Genomic DNA, 12203 nt, shown 5'->3' on the forward strand with positions numbered 1-12203 from the left:
GCACAGTTAAAAATAAAAGGTGTTTGTATAGCGTTGACTCTCCGCATGCTAACATGCATAAGAATGCGAATAGAAGCGTGAGCAACAAGGAGGAGGCGGTTTAATGGCTTTGGGGATTAGCAGCGGTATTTAGAGCCTTTCACCTCTCTGTTCCTAACATAAATCTTAACACAGATTGATGGTTTTAGCCATCTGGCTTGTGTTTGCTTGTATGCAATGACTAGTGAGACAGAGTAAGAACCTGACCAGCAAGGCAAAAGGAAAAAAAAAAAAAAAGTATATGACAGAAGAAGGCGGCGTCTTCTCCAGTGTCAGTAAGAGCAGGTATGGTGCAATTATTCTGTTTCACAGAGCTCAGCAGGTAACAAGGAAGAGGGGAACGAAAGAGTAACAGGCATCACATGCTACATGACTTTACCAGGGAGCCTGTGACTTATACAAATGTGTATTCTCTGAGCAACTTGCTCCCAAATGCAAAGCTCTGTGATCTTTAGAGATATAGATAGCATGAGAGTTAGAGGGCGAGTTTCAGTCATAGGTTGACTGTCAGCTGTGAATTATTTTATACTTGACTGGAAACTGTTCTCCCATACATAACCCATCTAATACCTTAGTTTTATATACTATAGCCCAATTTATAAGCTGGAAGATTTTGCGCGCTCAACCATATGACACATTTTGGGTTAGATGGCTTCCGTGTATCCTAAGACTTCTAAATACTGATGCGAGGTTTTTTAGGGATGGGCTGACCCTTTCAGGGAGTCACTGTCAGTTTTCCTCTCGCTCCAGGCTGCAAGGTCTGTCATTGCTTTTCCAGCAAGGTCATCTTGGTAGAGCTTCCCAAAATCCAGGGCTTTAGTGGGGAGCCATGTGAAAGGTCGCTGTTCTGCTTCTCCAAACAAAAGAGTAACCAAGAGTGGGTACGTGCATGCACACACTATAGCATCTTTTCCTAGTCAGTTGTTTTTCAACAGTTCTTGAGTAATGGTGAGAGCTGCAGAGGACCTCACCTCTGGTCTTTCAAATGGGGGAGTTTGGGCAAGAAATATTGATGATGTCTTTAAGGAAATGTTTACTGTTGTCAAAGATTTGCTCTTGGGTTCTTCTGTGGTTTTACTCAGTTTTGCTCTGGAATTGACTGTGGTGCATGTTTCAAACCAAAGCAAACTTTATAGCAATCTCAGCAATGATTTTGCTTTATATTAGGCATGTAGAGCTTCAGTAAAAGATATTTTTACTTGCTTTTACTTCTTCAGAACCAGTAACCAAGAAACTGCCTGTAATATTTTTTTTAGGGAGGAAGTGAATGAATTTTGGATATAGATTTCTAAAACACTGTTTTTTATCTCAAGTAATTGGTTTTGGTATAGAGTTCTGACAATTAAACATGGGTGTTTATCACTTCACCCAGCCACACAAAGGTCAGTGAAAGATACCACTTTATATTTGACAAGGAAGCACTTCCACCAGATGCATTAATAGTGTGAGAGTAAGAATTATAGACATATGAAGTGACTGTGGAGTGCTGTGTGCCAAAGTGAAACTCAGATTCAGGTCTAGATTGGGGTAGAATTTTCAAGGGCACCACAATGACCTAGAGATCATGTCACCAAGCGGTTGGGAGTCCAACTCCCATTTTCAGAAATGACGTAAGGGATTTACTGCCTTTCAGCGAGACTTAGTTCCTTTTCCCAGAAAAAACAGCCTTTAATTCACAATTAGTTCACAAAAGCAGTCTTTTCCTCTTCATAATTATATTGCATAATGACTTCACTACTTTTTAATAACATCAGATTTCTTGTCTCTGTCCATTATCACCAGCTTAGAAGCTATTCTGTTGCTTTGGGAATTTCATATTCCAAGTCACTTACAGAACTATAATTAAGAACTTCCGCAGAAGACCAGGTGATATATGTATGTTAAGATATTATATTCTGCTGATTTAGTGTCAAGTCTTAGATTAGTTTGAATTTTTATCATGCTGGTTTCATTATAAACGCTTCCATGGAAAGAACATGTTATTGAAAACTGAATAATTAATAATCTCTATGTTAACCAAATGTTTTCTGAGTGGTTTGTTGAAAAATGTCAGGACTCCAGTTGAAAATCCTGGCTCTGATGAAGTCAATGGTATAATTCCATTGGTTTTAGGAAGATTTTTCATTTTCTTAGCTCAAAAATTACTTGTCAAAGCTCCTTAAAGTTTATGTGTACGAATTCATATTTGTACAGTAGGGGTCCATGTGCCTTTTTGATCTCCAAAACCATTGTTTGCAGAATAAGGAGAAAGAAAGTAAAATGTGCAATGTCTTTTTTCAGTCCTGATCCTTTGGGCTGGACTAAAGTGTACTCAAGAGAAATGTAACATGCTGTTGTTTAGTGGCTTCTGAAAGTCCTGCCCTCCAGATCATGTCTGAACGAGACGGAAGGGGGAGAAGGGTGGATATAGATCCATCTACTGTAAATTCACAAGCATCCATGAAAATTCTCACGCTCATGATTTTAATGCTTATACCAAACATAATCCCCTATGGAGGCCTCTATTATTAACCAATTGTTCTGTTCTCATCCTACTTAAAATATAGTTTCAGGCTCTAAATCTTGATGAAAGCAGGGCTTAATCCTCATAGTGTGTGTCACAGCATTTGGATCTCAGCGGAGTTTATAGTGTAAAGATCTGACCTGTAAGTTAGGACCTAAATACTACTGTTAGTTTCCATTACCATTGATCATAATATTGCAGAACTGCTTTGGGTTCAAATGATGGTCATAATATGCACATATGCAAGTTTGAAAGATGTTAAGCTTTAGACAGAAATTGTAGGCTTACTACAGACTTTGCACGGGCCCAAATCTATTTAAAAGGGTATAAATGGAGTCTATATGAATTGGGAACATAGTTGACACAAACTTCTGCGATCAGTGAGCTCTCCGTTAGATGATTAAGGCTCTGGAACATTGAATTACCTAGATGTTAAATTAAGGCTAATAATTTTTTTTTCCTCATCAAAACAAATTGCGGTAAGAAATTCCTTTGTTACCAAAATGCAACTTTTTGCAAAAGGAATCTGCTTTCTTCATGTATCATCTTAATAATTACAGGTGTTCAATTCTGAGCTAGCCCAAGTTTGGTCTTAAACCAAAGTCCTGTCTGGCAAATTTATAGTAACTTCTTTATGCGGTATGATTTCTGGATAACTAGTTCTCTTCTTAACATAGCCAGCTGTTCCTGGGAAACAAAACAAACTGAAACTTGACGAGTAAACCAAAAAGTCTGCTAGCAAAGAGAACGCAATTCCGTTTTATACAAGTCATAATTTGCAGAATTCTGTAAGCTATGCAGAATTTTATTCCCCGTCTTTATTCCCTGCGTTTCCTGTATCTGGTAGTAACTGTCTAGTATTAAAACCTTATTTTCCCATCCACCTCCAGATCTCGCTGAAAGACGTTAAATGGGAGGAGGCAAACTAAGATATTGGCAATTTGAAACATGGAATATTTGATTTTAGATGTTTCCTGGTATTCTTCTTAATCATTTTCTTTCCATTTTGTTGACAGATGATGCTAATGAAGAAGGGACTGAGCTGAGTGAAGAGACAGGTGAGTAAACGATATTTTATGCTAAAATACATCATTTCTCTGAAGCATCAAGCAAACTGAAAGAATTCTTGAAACTATTTGCCTTGGTTGTGATAAGCAGTGCCAATCATTTATTGCCAATGCTACAACAGTCATCTCTGGTTTTTAACATAACATAAGGTAAACCATCCCTGATAATAAATAGTACACATAATAAAATAGTACACAGCAAGAATGGCTGAGACTACCTTTTTAATGTCATCATCTGTTATGAGCCTCTGGGTGATACTCGTTTGCTTTTTATTAATAACTACTTTGAACATGAATGGGAAATAATTAAGATTCCGCAGTGTCTTTGTCTTAAAAAGGTGTGAATACAGCAATTCTTAAGTCATTTGCAATTCTGAGTAGTGGCCATGATCTGTTTGCAATGAAAACGGTAGCAAAACTCTGCCGCAAACTCTTAAATATGTTGAACTTGATTGGCTGATATTTCGGAGGACTTTTTTCCTCGTCCTCCTAGTTTGCTGTTTAAAACAAGTGACAGTGTTTAGGGTTTGTGGATGTGGATGTGGATAGACTTGCAATGGAAACGATGGATAGGATAAAGGAAAGAAAGGCCTGAGGAACAAGAAAAGGAGAGGACAGAGGACTAGACATCTCCCATGAGGACAAAAGCTTCCAGTCAGAAGACTCCTGCTAGTTTTTTGTACAGGGCTTCATCCACTTAATCTTCTTGATCAGGCTTTTTGTAACAGGCTTCCACCACAGCACCCTGTGTTACTTTCCCTGCTGACCTTCACCTAGAGGTTCTCAGTGGACACCTCCGGTTCCATAAGAGACTTCTGAGCAGTGAAGGACCTCCCTTAATACGCAGCATAGCTCCCCCTGCTCTTCTTCTTTGCCTCTCCTTCCTAACCAGCTAGTACCCATCTGTGACAATGCACCAGGCATGTGCAGTGCCCCCCAGGTCACTGTGACTCTGATCCCATCATAGCCCAGTGACTATGCAGGAACTTCCATTCTCTTTACGAAAAGATACGGGATCAGAAAGGAGAGCCACATGGAGAAAGGCAAAGATGAACCAGTCAGAAAACAGAGGTAAAAGCTTTCGAAGAAGTATGTTTGCTGCTTAAATTGGCAAGATTATCCTAAAGACAAATGGATTATAATGATTTATGCAACTAGTTAATTAGTGTAGAAATACTTGAAGAATGGTGTGTATGCATAGATGTAAAAACATGGATATACGCATTAGATATGTGTTACACTGATGGATTAGCACATTCTTTTATGGCTGTTCTGGCCTGTTGATTTTATTACATATAATTATAATTACTTTTTGATGTCAAGATTACTGGATAGGAGCTTTTAGCAATTTTAATACAATTAGTGTGATTGGTATAGTTGTACATACATACATAAAAGTAGAAAAATAAAGACAGTCATTATACAACAAACATTTGCCAAAGATTATCCTGCAGCTGAATTTGCAGTATTCATCTAACATTTCCATTTTCATTTTTTACAGTTATCATGGCATGTATACTTTTATAAGCCCAATTATTTTGCATTTTTTGTCTTATTGCTATTATGGAGATTATGCAAATTACATTGTGTTTTTTAAGCATTTTAAATTAGAATTAAAAGGAAGTACATTTCCACTTAATAGCTGGTCTCTTCTTTCTCGTCTTGTATCCTTCACAGCTTCATTAATTTAGGTGAAGCTACGTAGCCGCTCTGGGAAATTGTCACTGAATTAAGTCATTTGAGGATATTTCCCTGCCTGTCTGTTTCTTTGTGCATATGAGGTAGATGAGATCATAGCTTCCCTCACAGGTTTGCCTGTAGGGTGCTGTGAACTTCAACAGCATGTACTTGGTTATTTCTTTATCACTTGGAGATATTTTGGGAATCTGTGCAATGATTGTCAACAATCAATACGTACATGGCCAAAGAGAAGTATCTTTTGTATATCTGCTTCACTAGTGGGGCAGATATACAAAAGTTATGCCCTTTTGACCTGTTTGTGTACGGACTTTTTAATGATTGTAGGATGCATTTGCAGGAACTATAAATACATACATAAATTCTGCATTGAGGGGAGTTTTCATTTTTATCAGTTTGAAGGATATCTGCTTTTTACTGTTCTAAGGGAAAAATAGAGTAGCAACTTCTAGTCACTGCTTGAAGATATTAATTGAATAATCATTCTTCATTCCACTTGACTACATGGGTCATGACTCCAGCAGATGGAGTCAGCAGTTGGCACCAATATTGATGACCCTGTTTTTTTGAGCTGTCCATATCCAATCTGCTTTGGGGTTATTTCTCCAATTCCTATGCTTAAGAGAAAAGAAAAAGGAAAAAAGAAATGTTTGATTCCTGGAGAGCACATGTTGCAGACTAAACACATGTGTAGGACCTTTGGCAGAGATTCAAATATTCTGGATTTCACCTAAATTCCTGTGCCTCCAACTTCCTATTGGCTAGGTGTTTCTGAGGACCAATATCGAACCAAGAGAAGACACAGAGAATTACAGGGACACAAATGAGATGTAGACTCATTGTATCTGTACCACTTTTCCATTTGAAGAATGTAGTAGAATGAAGTGAAGGTTACAGAAGTGGTCCTAATTTAAACCTTTTGGCAAGGATTAGAGGAAAAAAAAATTGATCCTGGTCTGGTGTCAGCTGGTCAGTGGGAATATGTCCATTGAGTTCAATGCACACCAGATTAGGCCTTGGGAACAGCTAGAGAATTAGCTGGGAGTAAGGAATAACAGATGACCAAATGTGGGTATTATTGAGTGATGGATACATTATGAAAGTAGTCTGTCTTGTGTTTCTGCCACTCTGAAGTACAAATATATCACTACGCACAGAAAGACCTTTCTATGATTTCTCTTCAAAATAAATACGGGAGTATCTCAATTACATCTGCCAGATAACCTCCATTAATACGTACATTAATACTATAAATCAACAAGCATGAATGATCATTTTAGCGAGTTAATCACATAACATCACTGCATATATTGGATGTACTAGAATAAGAAAAGCATTTAAAAATAAAAATAACCTAGTCTTATTAAATATACACACTCAAGACCACTCTTTTAATGGCATTTGACTCATGGGATTTTAGCCCATCGGTTTGTTATTCTGGATGCTGTGTCTTGTAGCAGCTGCTAAGTTAACGGCAACCCTTCATTCAAAGCACTTTGATGTTATCATATGTCATATAGTTTGCTGTTAGGATGGCTTGGGTCAAAAGGGCAGATATAGCGGGTACAGACCTGTGCAGTTCTACATCTCAGCTTTCCGTTATGAATGATTTCTTACATAAGCAAAGAGAAGGACCAGATGACCTAGTAGTCTTGTCTACCTTTAACTTCAGTGATTTAACACTGCAGAGTCATAAGGCTTAATGTTTTAAGCTCCATTAAGGGAAGATTATTCTAAACTTTAACTTCTGAAGGACTTCGTTTTTATACCCATAGATTCACATATCTATGCACAGAAGCATGCAAAATAAGCCCTAATACTACCATAATTGTGTGCACGATTGCAGTGATTGCATGTGGAAATCATAGAAGCGTGTGCTCTTATGAGAAGCACAGTCCAGATTCCTACACAATAGTATCACATTATTATGCACTGACAGAAGTTAATTCTCTTACCATTCAAAAAAAAAAAAACCCACCACAGAAAAGAGTTTCAGTTCTGAATCTATATTCTCCCTCAACCTGTTCAGCTTCACTCTCCACCATGTGCCAAAACCTTTTGACCTCACCTGTGTGAATGTTGCCACACTACTGTCTCTCATTTCCAATCTAATAGTTGTTCATAATAAATGCCCTGCTGGTTATCCTGATTCTATCCTGAGCATCCTATTTAACCACCTATTCATTACTTCAGAATCCACAGCCAGCTAGGATGGCAGGACAAAGGATCTCGTTCACACTAATGAGGGAAGCCCTGTTATAAACAATGCTGTATAAATACAGAATTTCTTTGTATGTTCCACTGTGTGCACACTCTTATACTTGGACACTTTTTTTGGAAGGAGACTTCTCTTTTTTTTCTGAGATGAAAATAGCAATGACTTGTAACCAGGGAGATTTGGAAGTTGTGAGGGATTTGGGGAATAGCTTACTTGGAGACACACTGTGAGATTTAAGTGGCTTGTTGACCCCTCTGAATTAGCCTGTAAAGAAGAATCATTTCTCCCAGTGTTAGAGCTCAGAAACCTTTTTTGCACAGATGATCATGATTAGAAAAGCTTTTATTATTATCAGTTCAGAGACATGTCTAGGTGTGTTGTTTTTAAACAGAAATTTGCAGGCAAAATTTCTGTAATATTTGTCTAACTGTTCTGAAAGATATACATACTGTTGGAGAGCAGAAAGGGTTAAGAGTTGTATTTTGACCATAATAAAAAGACATTATTTTGAAGCCTGCACAAATCCTTTTCTGTCTCTGGAATGAGGGAAATCGGCTAAAAAGCAGTGAAATTGTGATTGAAATCTTGTTCTCCTGGGACAGTGCCTCTACATCCTTTTGTGAGCATTTTAAGGTTCTTTACAGAGTGCAAAAAGATCATTTCTTTTGAGATAGTAACAGTTCTGACTTCTCTGAATGTAAGCCCTCTCCCTCTCCGTCTTTGTGCTGTCAATTAAGATGTTGGTTATATTATCTAATGTATTCAGATACTCCTGAAAGACCTGGCTGGACGTTTGCACTTAAACTTGATTGACATTTGACTTGTGGGACTGGAGGAAGCCTCACAGATTGGTTAGATGATAAAATTCATCACTAGAGGGGTGAGTGTTGATTGAAACACTCCTATTGATCCGATTCCCTGATGTGAATCTTTGTCAGTCAAAAAAGGGAACGTAGCAGGTAGTTCAGAGTGGCATTAGAACCAAAGAAGCCATACATCAATATGGTCAACTATAAATATTCAAGTTATTTTTTAACAGAATGGGAGAGTGTTGGCAGGAATCAATCTTTAAAAGCCTGGTTATTTTCAGGATCTCTCTTTTGTATTGAAGTTGTTGTTGAACTCTATCACCATTGCTCCTGAGTAACCCCTTTCAAGGGGTGACAAAGTGTGTCTTTATTTGGTGGGTTTTGTCTTTATTTTTCCCCACAGTGTTTCTTGTGGTTACTCCTACATTCTCACCACTCCAGAAATAAATTCATCTTAGCACTTGAAAACTCTTGTTTTCCTCAAAATATTGTATTTGAATTTCAAATTCAGAGGAGCAGATGTGATGACATGACACATGACACGTCCTATGTTAAGTGCTGTCAGGAAAGGTCTACCTTCTGATACCAAGCCAAACCTCAAAGCATGTTCTGCTTTGCAGTAACTCAATTTATTTACTGGTCGCTAGGGGCCCTTCATGGTTTGAACTGCATGGAATTCTATAATGAAACAGAAATTCCCTTCTAGAGGAAATTTTTAAGAACAATATTCAGTTTGGCTTTTTGGGGTAATGCTCATTCCTTAAAATTAAGGAAGTGAGACAGAATTTAACAACTCACATACCGATCTCCATTTTGGAATTTTTGTTGACATTTTGAGCTGTTGTTTCACATATATTCCTGCCAGCTTCCCAATCTGTGGCCCTTCATTTTGGCCATAAGTACAGCAGAATAATCAGTTTCACAGGAGGGCAAACAGAGAACGTTTCTGAGTTTCCTGGGCTCTGTGCAAAGCCAACAATTCACTCCCTTTTTGTCTCCTGAACAAACACAATATTCCCCTTGACCTTGCAAGTTCCCTTTCCACATCCTCAGTTACTTCTTTCATACCTCCTGTTTGGAAACTTTTAAGCATTTTGAGTCTAGATAAATGTAGTTGTGGAAGGGTAGGAACTAAAAAGAGTATCTACAGCTCTTCGCAGGGCCAAGTCCTTTATGAGAAATAGGCATCTGATTGCTGAGAGCTGTTTAAAAATCCAGCAACATACAGAGTAGACAATTGTTTGGGGTATGCATGACAGCAGAAGAGACGGGAGTTTTTGGAACACTTAAGCAATTTATAATACACATGTAGATAGCTTTTTTTCCCAGTTGCTAATTAGCTAATCAGTTTGAGGTAATACTATGCTTCTTATTTTCTCACAGCATGGCAGTAGGGGTAAATCAAGCAAGGTCATGTGTCTTCCTAAATTTCCTGCTTACAAGTGGTCAAGATTTCTTTCTAGCATGCACAAAAGTGTGTTTTCTTTAGACTTCTTCTTCATCCAAGCCCTCAGTTGGCCACAGGGAATCGGGAGGTTTGGCAGAAAGTCAAATGATAGAAAGTCATTTTCCCATCACAGATGAATTGGTTCAATAGGTGCAATGAGTTGAGTTTTAATTGTCTGCCATTCTCTGCTTTTGTAGTTAAGCAACAATGTTGGAAGAATGTTTTAAGTAGTGAACCTGCTTTCATGAAATGTCTTAGTTTACAAACACTTTAATGATTAATTTCCAGCTTGGCCTCCCTTTTGCACTAACAGGCTTTCTGTGCTACCAGTTTGTGCCTTGAGGTTTACCTTAGCAAACAAACAGTATGAGATGTATTGAGATGACAGGATATCTTGAAAATGTTGTAGGAAAAGTTCATAATTTTTAAAGTTTAACCAACTGATGTTAAACACTGTGAACTTCAATCCCTACAAGTAGGGGAGATCTTAAACTTCACTGGCCTCAGTTACTGTTTTTACTTAGGAGGTTTCCCTTTTCTTCCATCTTCCTGTTACTTTCTGGCTAAAAGGTTGGAATGGATATTTTTCAACCAGAACATTTCTATCTCATAAAGCTTTCATTTCCTTAACTTTACTTCACTGTCAAACTTGCTGCCCTACCTTTCATGTCATCACTAACTTCAGTCAATATTCATTTGTTACCGTATTATAACATTGAACAGAGAATTGAGCTGAGAGGGAAAAATCATTTTGTTAGATTATTTCTCCACAGTTCCATAATGCAGTATAATGTATATTACGTTAAAAACTTCAAATTAAAACGCTATCAATTTTTTTATTTCTGAAAAAATTAAGAGCTTGTGAAGAAGTAGGTTATCTTAGTGTGAGCTTTCTTCACTGCTGTCATGTGAAAGTTAGGGAAAGTCCAGTCCAAGCTGAAAGGTGCCTATTATGACTTTTATAACAGATGACACAGTAATAAATTTTAATAATATAAAGATAGACATCGGGCACTGAATCGAGTGCTGACATAAAATGTGATAAGTTGCGGTATCACACATGGTAATATTTGGTACAATAAAACAATTTCAAAATAATATACGTATTTTTTTTTTTAATCTTTAAAGAAGGATTGGAACAAAAAGGCCAGGCTCCATCTCCCACAAAGAGCAAAGCAGAGCAGCCTGAGGACCCTCAAGATGATGCTGAAGGTAGGTGGTCTGACGGATTTGCAGAGCTATTAACCAATTTTGCATTTTGTGGGGAAAGGTTTACTCTGAATTCTTGAGAAGAACTGGAAAACTTTAAGAATGTTATTTGCACACACTTGGGAAGTCCCTTTTGGCCTAGATCATGAGATTGTAATTCTTCTGAAGTATGTTTCATCTCAAGGTAGATTCACCATTACAAATGCTATTTTTATGTGATGTGCTGCTAATTATTGCTGATATAAAATGAGAAATTGTTGCTGTTTTTTCTCTAACCTGTATTTATGTAATTAATAATGCAAAATGTAATGCGTGTTGTGCAGGGCTTGAGTCATAACCTGCTGCAAAACATGGAGCAAAAAAATTCTTGCTTTCCTTTTGTACAAGAAATTTTTACTGTATCCCTTTCCACTCATTATGGTGTTTATGGCTCTAGACCATATTCAGTGTATTACATCTATCCATGGTCAGAAGTCACAGGTGATTACCATTCTGCCTGTAGTGTTGTTCCTGTAAGTGTGCTTTCCTGCACTTGAGTCTTCACAGGGCAGCTTGTCCATGTGTATGGAGGTAAATGTGGTCTACGTTGTTCCAAAATTGGATCCAAGTATCTTTCCTTAATCTGTATCTCATTGGGAAAGTTGTTAAAAGATGTTAACATCAAGAACTTATTTTCAGAGTGCAGTTTCATGTCGCTCTCATATGTGTGGAAGAGCAAAATGCCCCAATGCTGGGGAATTCCCCTTAGGTGAAATGGTTAAAAGGATGAACCTTAATCTTTAATCCATGACAGTTCCTTATCATGGATTCTCTTTGACCTAATGTTCCTCAGATGACATGTCTCATTCTGCACCTCAGCCAGTGGCTCCACGATCTTCATCGTTTTGACCCAGCGCTGTGCATTCAGCTCCTAAAATATTCTGACTGGGGCATAGCACGAGTAATAAAGAGCAGAAAAATGTTAACATCTATCACTTTAAGTAACTGTTGGTAACATCCTGTCACTAACATTGTGACTGGTTGTTAATGGCAAGTACTTAAAGCAATAGCTGTCATCGCCTGGAGGGTGTGGGGGGACCCAAGGAATCTCATCCTGACTGGTCTTCTTTCCTTTCATGCTGCACTAAACCCAGCTGAAATGGAAATACCAATTTTATGTTTGGATTAGAGAATTCAGTGATGACAAACCACATGTCGATTTGTATGCAGGCTA

General features: G+C 37.8%; 1 protein-coding gene across 4 annotated transcripts in view; it reads left to right on the top strand.

Annotated features, from left to right (window-relative positions):
* The window catches only part of MACROD2 (mono-ADP ribosylhydrolase 2), an 896855-nt gene that overhangs the window by 821992 nt on the left and 62660 nt on the right, over nt 1-12203 (top strand). For 3 of the 4 annotated variants that reach the window (XM_068410970.1, XM_068410960.1, XM_068410977.1), the window contains exons 10-11: nt 3559-3600; nt 10910-10993. In XM_068410970.1, the coding sequence (XP_068267071.1) occupies nt 3559-3600; nt 10910-10993 (126 nt within the window). The remainder of the gene's footprint in view (nt 1-3558; nt 3601-10909; nt 10994-12203) is intronic. The other variant, XM_068410976.1, reaches the window with a different exon arrangement.

This window comes from Nyctibius grandis, chromosome 1, assembly GCF_013368605.1.
Source record: "Nyctibius grandis isolate bNycGra1 chromosome 1, bNycGra1.pri, whole genome shotgun sequence".
In the NCBI taxonomy this organism is placed as follows: domain Eukaryota; kingdom Metazoa; phylum Chordata; class Aves; order Nyctibiiformes; family Nyctibiidae; genus Nyctibius; species Nyctibius grandis.